This window comes from Xiphias gladius, chromosome 18 (genome assembly GCF_016859285.1).
Source record: "Xiphias gladius isolate SHS-SW01 ecotype Sanya breed wild chromosome 18, ASM1685928v1, whole genome shotgun sequence".
NCBI lineage: Eukaryota > Metazoa > Chordata > Actinopteri > Istiophoriformes > Xiphiidae > Xiphias > Xiphias gladius.
The window spans coordinates 2,770,629-2,784,997 of NC_053417.1; the positions used below are offsets into that span (position 1 = coordinate 2,770,629).

The 14,369-nt window shown below is 41.6% G+C and overlaps 3 protein-coding genes across 4 annotated transcripts; all 3 read right to left on the reverse strand.

Annotated features, from left to right (window-relative positions):
* Window positions 1-1,047: 1,047 nt before the first annotated feature.
* Window positions 1,048-6,160, reverse strand: LOC120804419 (pyridoxal phosphate binding protein). The gene is made up of 8 exons (XM_040153867.1): window positions 5,981-6,160; window positions 5,228-5,335; window positions 5,078-5,113; window positions 4,911-4,986; window positions 4,677-4,817; window positions 4,416-4,558; window positions 3,576-3,674; window positions 1,048-2,143 (listed from the first exon to the last, which is right to left on the reverse strand). Exons 1-8 carry the CDS (start codon window positions 6,068-6,070, stop codon window positions 1,952-1,954), a joined length of 885 nt encoding a protein of 294 aa, XP_040009801.1. The 5' UTR covers window positions 6,071-6,160; the 3' UTR covers window positions 1,048-1,951.
* A 629-nt stretch (window positions 6,161-6,789) lies between these two features.
* snrpg (small nuclear ribonucleoprotein polypeptide G) lies at window positions 6,790-9,559 on the reverse strand. The gene is made up of 4 exons (XM_040151881.1): window positions 9,416-9,559; window positions 9,203-9,225; window positions 7,655-7,779; window positions 6,790-7,048 (listed from the first exon to the last, which is right to left on the reverse strand). The coding sequence occupies exons 1-4, from the start codon at window positions 9,445-9,447 to the stop codon at window positions 6,998-7,000; spliced, it is 231 nt and encodes a 76-aa protein (XP_040007815.1). The 5' UTR covers window positions 9,448-9,559; the 3' UTR covers window positions 6,790-6,997.
* A 668-nt stretch (window positions 9,560-10,227) lies between these two features.
* Window positions 10,228-14,271, reverse strand: si:ch211-148l7.4 (uncharacterized protein LOC563603 homolog). Of its 2 annotated transcripts, none has more exons than XM_040153715.1 (2): window positions 14,114-14,271; window positions 10,228-13,666 (listed from the first exon to the last, which is right to left on the reverse strand). In XM_040153715.1, exon 2 carries the CDS (start codon window positions 13,639-13,641, stop codon window positions 12,013-12,015), a length of 1,629 nt encoding a protein of 542 aa, XP_040009649.1. In that variant the 5' UTR covers window positions 13,642-13,666; window positions 14,114-14,271; the 3' UTR covers window positions 10,228-12,012. The 2 variants fall into 2 exon arrangements, with proteins under 2 accessions (XP_040009649.1, XP_040009648.1); XM_040153714.1 differs by having other exon boundaries at window positions 10,228-13,669.
* Between the last annotated feature and the right edge of the window lie 98 nt (window positions 14,272-14,369).

The following is a 14,369-nucleotide window of genomic DNA, read 5'->3' on the forward strand; positions in this document are numbered from 1 at the left end:
ACATACGACTTAAGAAATTGAATTAATATAATTATAAACTAATCGTTCCTATTTTATATGATTAGAGCTATGTTACATTGTCAATCACTGTTCATACATCAATAACAGATGCTTCACAGAAGATATGTTGACAAATACTTTGATAAACACTTGAAATGTCTTTATATCTGATTAAGACTACATCATAGTGTGTTACAAACCATTTGCTAAGTGTTTATATATGCTTATAAATGTGAAATGGGGGGACAAAATGAAGTGTTACCATCCATCCTTCTACCGACTGTATATAGTTTTAGCTAGAGTCCGGTTTCCTGTATATTTTACCAGAGCTAGGTCTGTAGATACAGTTTGTGATACTTGTCTATGAATAACAGGATTCTACAGTATGTTGTAAATAACAGGTATAGCTTATTGACTGTCCTATTCATTTTCTAATGTCTTTTACATGGATTAAATGATCCTCAAGTCTTTACATCTTTTTCATTTGTGTCACCAGGTTTTCTGTTTCAACAGAACTTATTTATTGAGCAGTCGTAGCCTGTGTTTTAATGCTGAGCTTTAGCAACATTCACTATAATTTTTCTGAGCTATTTCCATTTCATTAATGCTAGACAGCATTTTAATACTTTTGCAGATTCTGTTAATGTAGATTCCTAATGAGGAAGAACTTATCAGAAAAAGGAACATAGTGAGTCTGTGGCTTCTAATTTTAACAAAGTAAATTTTTTTACATGCAAAATTCTTGAGATGCAATATGTTTGGGAACTAACGTCTTTTTAAAGTTGTTAAAGTAACACTCTTAAAGTATTCAAATTTTTACTGTGTTCCAGATGTCACCTCCATGTGCTTAATAAAGAAACTTTGGCCAAACTACCATCTCTGATCCTCTTTCCGCCACTTGACCTTAACTAGAAGGAATACGCAGTAAATGGCAGATATTTTCAACAGTAAAATTTATTGCTTGGCTTTGGCTTCCCTCAGAACCAGATTCCAAACTGGACAATGCTCAAACGCCTTGGTAAGACAGTAACCACGTCTAACCACAAGTTGATCAAGCTTTTTTTAATCATTGACAAACTTTTCATAGAGACAAAGAACACACCAACCTTGTGACATCTTTGAAGAATCCACTGCGACACCATCGTAGCTGCAGTGTAAAAATCTACTTGATAACACGTTGAAACAAGATCGCCACTTTGCATAGGTTAACTCTCTCATCTCCCACAATGTACCTCACCATAGCACAGATACAACACTGTTAAAACAAAACACTTTCCTCAGGTTTACTCTTGAACTTGTTAATATCAAGAATTAGGGTTTGACACGTTTGGCACACCATGCGAAACAACCTCAAACGCACAATACTATGTGTCGTTATAAAGGGAAAAATGATTTATTAAATCAAGTCTTTGTTTCATCTGTACAACAAAAAAGGTACATCGTACAGTCTGGAATTCCTGATCTCCGGGACCATGTACAGTCAAGCATATTTCAGCACTGTAACATGTTGGGTCGGAAAGGTAGAAAATATCACATCAGCACAGCAAATCCAAACAAATCTTCACTATCTCATAGCTCATGAGAAATCATTTTCCATTTGTCATCATGTTTTCAGTGGTTGTACATTTGTAGTGTATCCAGTAATCTTGTAGGAGAGATTTCCACGAAGAGGAAGTCAGAGCACTACAGGTTAGTAACACACTACTATTAAAAAACGGTATAACTAGTTCAGTAGCGAATGCCACTTTTTATTGCCTGAAAGAGCATGAAGGGCACACAAAAAAGTGAAGAGGATTAGGCAAATACACTGTAAAATTACGCAAGAATTTGCAATCCTAACTCCACATGGCTCTGTGGAAACGATCTGCTTCACTGCTCTGTTCATTCTGCACGTGAAGAGTATTTGCTTTTTAAATTTTCTTAAAAAGGTATTTCAGAGGAGGAGAAGCGCTTAGTGTTGCGACACAGTGAGGTGTTGCATCTTCTTGGCAGCCTCTTCAGACACCATCTTGGATGTTTTCTCCGGGCTGGGGGCTGGACTGGGAGCTGGACTGGGATTTGGAGTGTTCGCTGCACTGTTGGGATACTCCCTGTAGCCGAATATGATGCTGCCCACTCGCACGTTGGTGGCGCCCACCTCGATCTTCAACAAATGGGAGAACGCACATGTACGCACAGAAAAATATAGTTAAAACATTAGACGGCACACGTCTTCAGACTGCAGTTTCATTTCGCACCATGTGTACTGTATAATTAAGAATACGATACACTAGCTTACATGAATACATCACATTGAGTCCACGCCGTGGGCCCTTTATTATGGAAGCAAATATGAGCCGTAACAATGACAATCAAAATATGAAAGTGAATACTCGGTTGGAATTCATATACCAATGAATTTACAGCAAAATTCACAGAATAGTAGCAGCAGCCGGTAGCGGCTAATGTAGCCTTGAGATTCTGTCTTTAAGCAGAGATGAGGATTGGGATACAGAGATCTGGTGAGCTCACTTCTTTCTACCTCCACACCCCAAGAGTTGTTTTTACTTCTCAAACTTCATTTGAGGCATTTTAGCAGACTTGACACAGCTCTTTCTGGGGCCCCCAAAAAAGGTTTTGCACGGTTTTTGTCATACGTGAATGCGGCAGTATTCTCCAAGACCTATTAAGACTTTGATGTGTAAAATCAGTGGAGTTCGAACTTTAAGTATTTTTGTAAGGCTCAAAAAAAAAAATCAATTGAGAGAGAAAATTCAAGCGTCCATTATCAAAAAAACTGGTATATCCAATGCACTAAAATTATAAAATAAAAATTCGAGTCAAGGTAGAAAATCCATTAAGTTGGTTTGTTGACACCAAAATGTAAGATGAAAAATTCTGACTATATTTTATTCCTCTGCCACAGGGCCCCATTTTTGTCCAAAAACTATTAAAAAAAACACAACAGCGAGTCACACTGCTGCACTGGGTGACATGTTCCTTCATTACCATCAATACACACACATTGCAGTTTATTTTGATTCAGTCCCACACACACACTGTCCTGTAGCACCAAATACTCACGAGAGGCCCAAATGTGGATTAATCCACAGCTGAAAATAGTCCCCAACAAATGCCCCATTTGAGTCACACTGACTAAAAACTACCGTCGCCAAATGTTTATGAAATTGGAACCAATGGGCTTGGGGCTGAGAGCCACAGACAGGAAGTCAAAGTATGGACACAAGGACTAACGCTTTGCAAGTTTTGGTCTATTTTTTAATGGAATTTGTTGACAATAAGAGAAACCTAGAACCTAGGTCAGGATTAGAATAACTGAATTTAAGCGACTTGTATTTAGGTTTTTCAATACTGGACATTTGAATGTTTAATCTGAATCTGTGAACAAGAGGGGAATTCGAACCACATCAATTCAGAGAGACTTGTCTTTAAATTTTAACATTAAGTATTCAACACTGGTTACAGTTCAGAAATAAGTCTTCAGTTACTTATAATATTCGAATTATTCCCGCTGATATTCGCATCAATATTTGTGCATAGAGAGTGTTTAAGTACTGATAAGGAGTGATACTCACCGCATGTTCAAAATCTGTGGACATACCCATGCTGAGCTCTACCTCCTCCAGAGGTAGCTTCAGACTGTCACACACCTCATGCCTCCGACTCAGCAGCATCTACGAGAGGGACACTTTGTTGAGATTATAGCCTGGCCGATACTGACAGAATTATTTGGGAGTTTAAAAAATATAATAATATACATATGGTATTTTTTTTTTTTTTTCAACAAACAATCTTGCGTAAAAAAATGAATGATAATTTAATGACTATCAGTCTCCAATCACATCACTTTGTGACTCATATGAAATGTCACATACAGTAAATATCGACAATGAGGTTCAAATTCAAGAGCCCAAAGTGACACTGGGCCTAAACTACACCAATAAAGTAACTTCATATATCAGCAAAAAATATTTTGTATCCACGCTTTTTAGACAACAAATTTATTACTTACTTTCCTGTTGAATATCGCACAACAACATCTACATTTAGTGCAGCACTTCTGAACAAAATGTATTACAGATTTAATAAGAACACGCAGGCTTCTGCTCCTTTTATTGGACACGAGACTTAAGCTTTTTGAAACAGTGAGGTGTTGTCGTGCTTCAGCCCCTGCCTTGAAAGGCCCCATACGTTTTGTAAACTACCAGATGTCACTTTGCCTGCTGCGTTTAGAGCTTCAAGCCTTCATCGTTTCGACCATCGTGTGTAAGAACAAGCTGCCTTGAGCTGACATTCAGGGCCGAAAGATCGGATATTTGTATTGACGTAGGGTTAGTAATTGTGGGTTTTTATTTAGAAATAACATAAGAATATCTAGGTTTTGGAGAAATCATTTTCATAAGAGTCTTTTTTACTTGAAAGTCTGGGTTGGGGCCCAGGGTGAGGTTGTAGCCGTAGCGCCCGATGGTCATGAGTCCTGAGAAGTGCAGGGCGGAGCAGTGGGACACAATGTGTTTCACGGTGTTCACCGTTTCCTCTGGTGGCAGGCCATGTTTACCTGCAACAAACATGAGACATGCTGTTTGTGCAAAATTGACTCTGTGCATACGTTCGTGGTTGGCTTAAAAAGTGAGAACAAAAAAAAAAAAAAAAAAAGACATTCAAACAACACTAACTCTGTTCTCCACTGGTGTTTATCTGCACCATGACCTTTAACCTCTGTGTGCTGGCTCCCCTGATCCGCTGCCACGAGCTGTCGACCTTGTCGGCCAGTTTCACCGAGTTGACTGTCTCCACGAGGAACAGGTTTGGCACGCCTGGGGACGGAAAGCAAAAAACCCAGTGCAAGGTTTGGTTTTTGTTTTTTTTTTAAACACGCAGCTTCAGCAGGAGAGCCGACAGTCACTTACCCAGAAGTTTGTTGACATTATTCTTCTGTAGATGGCCAATGAAGTGCCACTTGATTTCTGGACATGATTCTAAAATCTGCGTTCGGGGAAAAGGAAAGACTGCAAGTGATGTGAAAGATGGGCGTTGGAGGAAATCTGTTTTTACCTTATAAAACACATAAACCCACCAAAGGATCTGAAGCTTTCTCCACAAGTTCGTTGACCTGGTGGGAGATAAAGGACGAGGTCAGTCTCTACATTACTTCTCACCTTTATTCCTCTCAGGGTTTTTTGCTCATGCAGCCAGATTTGGACCGGTTGGAGTGTTTGATACTCACGTAATTTTCTCCGAAGTTACGCTGCCCTTGTCTGTAGGCCTCCACGACCATCTCTGGGGGCTTGGTCTTGCTGACAGCCACGAGGCGGGGCGGCACGGCCGGTAGTGTCTGCGGAAGGACAAAACAGGCTCATTTTTCACGTGTTAGCTGGGGTCTTTCGGGCTCTAGCGGAACAGCGAGTCCGCCTGGTCAGGAACCCTGCCGAAACCACGATGAAACGGATTGTTTCCGGCTGCCTCTATGTCCAGACGCTGTCTCACACCATGCGATCATCTCTACTACTAATGACTTGGTATCAAGCCACTGAGGGAAACCTGAAGGATACTGGAAAGACGCCGTGCATTCCTAAACGCTCTCACCCAGGTGTCAACCCTGATGCTATTTTTTACTACGGGAACCCTTCGTGATCCTGGCATCTCGCACGCAGGTGCTGCGAGGAGCTGCTGCTCCAACGCGTCGGACGCCGACCGGCAGCTCACAGGGTCATCGACGGGCACGCAGGTACGGCGGAGGCGATGTAGCAACCTGCTCCGCGTACATCATGTTGCCACCCATCGGCCGCGTGTGGTGCGATGGAAGCGCTGCCACGAGCACAACTGTCTCCCAGCCAAAGGTTGAGCTGTTGGGCAGCCTTACATAACGAGTCGTGCTGCCGCAGCACCGCTTTTTTTTTTTTTTTTTTTTTTCTCTGGACCCCGGGTATGGAGCGACGTTACCGGTGCTACCGAGCGGAGCCTCCCGTGCTGTATTTACCTTAGGCCGCCGTGCCGCCGCCTGGTTCACACGCTCCACCACCGACTGCAGCGCCTTCCCAACCTCCTCCGACATTGCTACTTTCCACATACCGTCAAACGGCTACGACACGCGACGTCAAGAGACGTATGCACGATGACGACAATCGCTTTTCAAAATAAAAGTCCACCTGACGTGGAAGTGCGTCAGTGCGTCGTTGAGAGAGCGCCCTCGATAGATCCTGCTTCAGCATTTCAGTCTTAAAAAAGTGCGGCTGTCCACCAGTCTTCACTGAAACATACGGTCCACCCAGCTAAAACGAATTCAGTCTAATACAACACTCCTGAAACAAATCCTCCTTCATGTTAATAACCCTCCCTCTGATTCTTCAGAATAAAACAGCCTTAAATATTTGGTTAAGTTGGAGACAGTTTTACCCACGTTTTGTTAAAAATACCTTTACTAATAAAGAACAAATTTTTTTTTCAAGTGCAACAGATTTTCACACCATTCTACTCTTTGCTCATTTTCATGCTGTCCATCTGTCCAAATCATGAAAACAAAAATATATTTATATGATAGCATTTTATAAAATAATACATAAAACATTGCACAGAATATGCCTCAGTGTATGATGAAGTCTTATGCAACGAAATTAAGCAGCTGATTGCTTTTCACCTTTAAAGTGAAGAGACATTATTGTTCGTAATCTCCCTTTTACAAAGCCATTGCTATGGTAACATGTTGCAACAGAACATTTATCACCACCTTCAGGCTGGGGTATGGTAGCAATTCACTGTACATCATAAACTGATTGCACAAACACAAAGTACAAAGAAAACTGATTTTATTCACAAGATTACACTAGTCAGAATAAACAGAAAAGAAACATCCTTGTCAATGGAAATCAGATAGACATTATATGATTCAAAGACCCACAATGGCTTTGCCTCTCTTAAACAAACAAAGCTAAAAGAGATAACAATGAAAAAAGGTGTGGATCATTCTTTTCTAGATCCGTAGCCACACACTCCTCTCTCATACTCTCTCCAAGGCCTCCAACATGATAATGCTGTTTCCCCTGATGACCTGTGAGAAATGAGAACACAGAGTTAACACAGTGCATTCAAACAACACTTCCTAAAAGTTACAGAGTAAAATTGAGACTAAATTTCAAATTAGTCAGAATAGGCCTGTCAAATTTCTTTGTGTCCTTCTTTATCCTCAATAGTGCCTGGAACAACTATTCACAGCAGGCATATCAACCGCCAGTTCTGAAAGTTTCATGTTTATGTTAATGCTCGCTTACCGACATTTTTGTCAGGTTGGTTTAAAAATAATAGGCCCAATAATAGGCCCGTCCCATAGAGCTCCATTTTGGCCCTGTTTCTGATCTGAGTCCTTTAATATTGGGTATTTGCCAATACCAATACTTATATTGCTGATATGATTTGCCACCGGTGACGATTGCCATTTTGACCAGTAAAAGTAACGATCCGCGATGGCTAAAAATGAAGAGCTGCTACCTGATTGTTTTGTAAACTGATCTTTGCTAATGAGAAAGAGACTGGAGAGATGACAGATTCATTAGCGTTTTTAGCAGCGGAGTTTAGCAGATCTGTGTATTTTGCCGACCTCAGTGCCAGAACTCAGAGTCGCTGGAAACAAGATAGGCAAGGTTAGAAAGGTACTGACCACCATGCCGATGGTGTTCTGTTGTCCTCCTGCGCCCATCTCCAAACAGTCATCCACCACCAAGTTCATAAATGGGTCAAACCCTCGCAGGATGCCCTGAACGTGTCTGCCTCCATTCAACTTCACTAAAAGGACAGAAAAAGAAATTAATGAGAATAATCTTCCATGTTAGGTTTAATAACTGTTTCTGTTAAAAGGCCACCTTGCGTTTAAAGGATTTAGTCTTGTGTTGTTTTGAGTTAGGTTAGTAAGAAGAATTTGGGATTGATCAGATTGTGACTGTATCTTAAATAACCATTCATTTTCCATCAATTGCAAGCTCTAATTTCTTTCCCCATCTTTATAATCACACTGTACCAGTTAGTAGTTTCAGGTTTCTTTCATCACATGCCACCATGCACATAATGTACAGTACAGCATGTTGATGACTAATATGATTAATATTTTTTAATAATTTCCCCCCTCTCATAAAATTCGGAACCTGGAAACAATGAACAGCATGTTGCACATAAACCAGTGAATTCAAGTACTCTCACATCTTGAACGCACATATACATTGAGCACTTAACACTGCTATAATCTTGGAAAGGCTGGGGAACAACAGAAAATTGTCTGGCTGGCTCCTACTGCATTTTCTCCCTTCCTCACAACCATGAAACAAAACTAATTGGATGCTTATTCAGGGCCACTGTTTCAAGATTCTGTCAGTGTAAAGTATGACTGACTCAACCCACTACCATATTATCATACATGTTTTGTTTGCCTAACACATCTGGTTTACAGGAATTAAAAATCATTCCCACCTGTCAATAAGAGTGAATTTCACTCTGATGTGTGGCAGAGGTGTTATTTACAAAAGGCCAGTTTCAATATGAACTATGTGAACTACATCTCAGGTCCGTGTTGGTGTATGGGACTTTGTGGTGAACCTCAGGATGTAGGAGCCCTTAAAGACACACTGACTTGAATTCTTACAAAGTGGCTTTTAAGCCCACATATGAATTCTTTATACTGAAATCGTTTTACAATTATGATTTGTATCAGAGCTGCAACAATAAGTCAATTGATCATCAAATATTTTGATAACAGATTCTCCATTTTAGTTGTTTTTCAAGCAAAAATGCCACACATTCACTGGTTCCATCTTCTAAAATGTGAGGTTTTGATGCTTTTCTAAGTCAATTAGGACTGTAGACCAAATCTCTTTGGGTTTTGGACTGCTGGATGCATAAAATACACATCTCTTTGGGCTGTGGTGAATTATAACAGGCACTGCCTCTATGTTCTGACATTTCTTAGACAAAATGTTTCGATTATTGGATAATGAAGATAATTGTTAGTTGCAGACTTAATTTCTATATTTAATGTTAAGAGGTTGCTTCAGAACCAATAAAACAAAGCAGCAGAGCAGATGAAGCTAATGTTTCAAAGTTGACCGACGACCCAGAAATCACACACGAATCCCTTTAAAACTTTAGAGAACTGGCTCATGTTTCCTTTCAAAGTGCTGTGAAGTGGGTCTGAGTATCAGGCCTCAGCTATACTCACATGAAAGCTTCTTGTCCATGAACCTGAAAAAGAAAACTAACATTGGTTAAGTCGCACATGATACAGAACCGACTCCGACAGCCTAGCTAAGGCTAGCTAGTCTCCATTGCAAACAATGCAGCCGGGCTGCTGTGCGCGTACGGTTTCATTTAGAGCACAAAGCTTGGTCATATTAAAGAGAACATGCTTATTTAAACAAGCTCGTTGACTTACTTTTTTAGCTCGGGTGGGTGTGCTTTGCTCATTGTGTCTTTATTTTCTATATGCCGACTGTTAGTCGTATGATTTTCGTATCACAAAACCGCGGAAGGAAAGCGTGCGCCGAGGTCCCGGAAGTTCACCGGCGGACTTCTACCATGGACGTTCTTGTTGTTCATCCTCCACAGCGCCACCATGAGGCCAGGAGGACGCAGGGTTCGGTTGGGTTTTTTTCTTGTTTGTGCAAAAATATAACTTGTTTTATTTCTTGCTGACATGTGTCATGTATTTACTAAGCATATAAATAAGGAGAATGATAGAAAGGAAAAAGCACAAGATAAACCTGGATAAAATAATAAATTACTTTATCATCACATTTTGTAGAAAATTTGAGATGTTTGACTTGCTTTCTTGTTTTTGTAGGTATTTTACACAAGCAGAGAGATGACATGACTTCCTCTTTAATCCAAAACAAATTAAATTTGATGAGAGCTGCTCACGTCTTTTGAAGCTGAAATTTGCTTCACACAAAACTTTGATGTTGTTGAGAAAACAAACATTACGCAACTACTGCTACCATTTCCCCCGCTACGCAGTTGTCGTCATTCTGTGGTGAACGTGGGCTGTAGTGTATGTAGAGTTTTAAACAGGTTATCAAATGTAGCAATTAAACAAATGCAAACAGTGTAGTAAACTGTTCATACTCTACACTTTGCTGAGAAAGCTATTTCATGGTAAGGAGCTCAGGAGCTTGCTGTCTACCCACTTAACCAGTATGAAAAACTTGACTGTATTCACAAAATTAGTAGAAAGACCACAAACAAAAATACATTGAAAACTGTTTTAATTATGTTATCTATAAAGAGCCATAAACTAATTTACAAAAGATCTTGAAAAAGTGTAAGATTCAAAACCTATCAGGTCATTTTCTATATTTTCACAGTAGCACTTTGAAAACATTAGCTGAAAATCCTTCAGAAAAAACACAAAAACTCTGATGACCCTTGATCTTTCACCAAAGTGCACTTATCACGCATCATAGACATACCAGAGGGCTGCCATCAGTCTATCTATTTGCATAGCTAGGTAATTTCACCCGAGTTTAAGACAGCTAAAAAGACAGGCCATTATGAAAGGCATTGTATTAGGTAGAATTATCCACGACAGCCATTTTGTTCATTCTATAGATTACGGCAATAACAACTACCACATGTTGGTATCTCAAAACAGCACATAAAAATGCTCAATACATTTTCATATTTCTCCGTCTGTGATATTGTTCCAACCTTGGTGAAGCACTTGCAAATACTTTGCAGACTTGACCAGAGCACTAAACTTCCATCTAGTACTCTAAGCAGTGCTACAGATACAATGCAAGTGCCAATATCCAGGTCTAATGAACAACAGTGACAATACAGCCAGTGACCCACCAGAGTTCCAACCAATCTGTGACTAATTGGCCAAAAGTGTAAGACAAATGAGTAAAATACAGCAAAAGACATACAGTATACGAGCTTACTTAGCCAGAGCACTCCAGTTATCTGATGTAAAAATAAACTCTAGCAAACAAGATATCTGGCAGTGCTTTGGCTGGAACGTACCATGATTGTGCAGATGGCCTTGTTTCCAAAAAAGCACCTTAAGGCCCAAATGTTCTTAGTCCCACGGTAAGTCTATGGGCTAAGATCATCTTAGCTAAGAGAAGTTTTTGGGAAACGAGGTCCTGGTCTGTTTGAAATATCGGCTTGTCAGTGATAGTAGAATATGAATGGATATGCCAGACTCTATTAAAGAAGCATACTGGTGTTTTTGCAAGTTTTTTTTTTTTTAACTTTTACTTTTAAAGCTGCCACAGGTTTCAGTGTATTTCACTAAAGAATGATAACTTGCAGACTGCCTAGATCCATCCCAGTGAACATGTTGGCATTATGATTAGTTAAAGTTTAAAAGTGTTAATTATTTGTGCACACTAGTGCTTGTGTGATACTTCAATTTTTCTTAGAGATGGCTGCCAAACAACATACAGATGATCACATTAGCTTTCTGTCTTGTTCGATTTCACGACAGCATAACTTGGGAATGCAACCCTGGTCTGTAAGTGTCGCAAATCTGAGATGGTGGACTTTCCCATAACCCACATATTAACACACTAAAATCTTCAGTTTTCGAATATATTAACATGCAGTGATAACATTAAACATTAACTTAAAAAAAATGGTCACAAAATGATTTACATACTGTAGGGAAAAAGAATAAAGTGGCTGTCTAGAATGTATAATACCTCTGAAAATCTGATAAAGAACTATGGTATGCTTTAGAAAATGCCTGGCAGTAATTTATATATGATTTATACTAAAAGGGCAAAATAAAACATGCAAAAACTCTGGTATGGTCCTTTAACATTCCATTTTCTTGAACCCTTGATATATTGGTATGGGTAAATTAAAACATTAAACCAATTAAGCCAACAGCGTAGATATAAAAACAAAATGTTCTCAATGTTCAATGAATGAACCGGCTAATAAATGAGAATTTCACAGAGACCTCATCACTCTCTGCTCTCTAACCCATCAAGGCAAAAAGGCAATCGTTGTTGACATTCAAACTGAATCTCAGGCTTTGCTGGCCTGCTGCGTGTAGCCCTCTGAGATGCTGTCCTCCTCCACCCTGACTCGCAGGTGCTCCTGACAGTGTTCTAAGAAAGAGCCAAGCGCTGAGAAACCCTGCTGACAGGGCACACAGTGGTACAGCCTCTGCCTCTTTGAACCCGGCCATTTACATGTGTCCATCTCATTTGTGCACACACTGCACTGTCTCCTCTTCATGGAGGACTGGTGGAGCTCCACATGCTCCCTCAGCTGGGACTGCAGAGGGAAAACCTCTGCACAGGAGGGGCATGGGAACTCTCTCTCCTCCTCTTCCTCCTCCTCCTCCTCCTCCTCTTCCTCCTCCTCCTCCTCCACTTCAGGCACTTCCTTGCATCTCCCCTGATCACTCACCTTGGTCTCTATTCTGGCTACTTTCCTGGGCCTCCCTGGACCAGCCCTAACAGTCTTATTGTCTGCCAGGCTAGTTTTTGCTTTATGTGCTCTATTTTCTGATAACTTGTAGTCTTTGGTGGCACATCCTATGGACTGGCTTTTGTTTTTGATTGTGGTGAAGCTTGAGGCTGTGTGCTGTCTGTAATGGGCCCTAAGTGATAAATGATGGAAGAAGACTTTGCCGCAGACTTGACATGGATATGTGTCTCCTCTCCTGCGCATGTTGATGACTGGCCTTGGTTCTCTCCTAATATTTTTCTCTCTACTGTGCTTCTCTTTTCTGTGCACATAGAGCTTAGAGGTGCTCCTGAAAACCATGTCGCAAGAGCGACAGTTCAGAAGCTTCTTTTTGGATTTTGGCCTTATATTTGGATCTGGATTCACATTGGTATTCCCTCCTTTCCTTGTTTCTCCACCAGTACATTCTTCTTTGGTCTTTTGTCCCTGCGGAGCTATCAGCGGCTCCTCGGCATGGTTGGTTTGTTTATGGCGTTGCAGTCCCGCTTCTGTGCGGAAGGTTCTCGAACAGAATTGGCACACACTGACAGCTCTGCTGCTGGGCCCTGGGGTGTCTGAAGAATCGGAACGGGTCGAGTCTCCCTCAGAAACTGGAGGTGAATCATCTGGAAGGCCGCTGGCATCAACTATATCTGATGGGGATGGTGGTTCACTACAACCAGCCTGCTGATGATGCAGCAGAGCTTGCTTCTGGCTGAAGCCTCTCCCACACGGGGCACAAGCGTAAGGGCTACTGTCCAGGAGGTGAGGCTGGCGGTGAAGCGAATTGTCCTGCGGCCTGCTAGGATCTGAGGTGCGAGTCGTACACACAGGGCACGGGGAGCCAAGCCCGGACTCTCCAAGACAAAGTTCACATGGGGAGGAATCACGATTGCACTTATGTAGCTGTAAGGATGATCTCAAGGAGAATTCCTGCCCACAAGAGGGACAGCGGTGGGGTTTGGGCAATGTGTGTTTTAGTTCTTGATGGTGCAACAGATCTGTTGCATAAGGGAAGCCCTTACCACATTCTGGACAAACATATGTGGGGAGGTGGGAAGGTCGCTGCCTCTGGTTTCGTGTGTGCTGTTTGGTCTCAGCCCGTGCGATGAAGCTGGCGAGCCTGGACAGAGTGTCCGCTGCCGTCCTGGAGCGGCTGAACGACTCCGGGGCCCTTGTGGTGCTCCAGCTGACTCCATCCATCCTCCTCTTTCACCAAGCTTCTCTACTGCTTTAGTGGAGACAGCAGAAGAGTCATTACCTCGTAAATGACACAAATACGAGAACCAAAATAAAAGGTTGAGACATTATGCAGTGTTTTGTTAAATATGTATTTAGTCCGAACTTTACAATGCTGCTGTTGCCTGACAGTGAGGTGCAGCTAGTCAAGTTTGATGGGGAAACGAAAAGCGTGCCTTCTTGTTAGCTGTTTGCTCTCTATTCCAAACGTTATTGATTAGTGGTGGCTGGCTTTCAGTTTAAATGAACTCCCTTAAATAACAACCGAACAGCTAGAAGTCAGTTTGGTGAGCAGTCGATGCTACATGGCAGTAAGCTCACTACCGTTACTGCGCGACAGGACCAAAGGCTGGCTCCGTGTTATGCTAACGTTAGCTCGTAGCTAGCTGCGCTAACAGGTTAGAAATGCTAATTTCCTTTCGCTAAAACGGCTTACCTCGGCTCTCAAACCAATGCGCCGCGACCGGTACATTGCCAACTGATTAAATCCAAACGGTTTGTCGCACTAATATTGGGTTTGGCTACCGCAATCCACACCGACATGGCTGCAGAAGTGAAACCGAAGTTTCGAGGGGTGGGGGGTGGGGGGCGTACTTCACGGAGCTGTCAAGAGAACTTCCGACGCGTCACGTGCCCACCTCAAAACAGCTCTGAGCAGTAAGAGTCTGTACCGGGCTTCCGAGCTCTGGCTG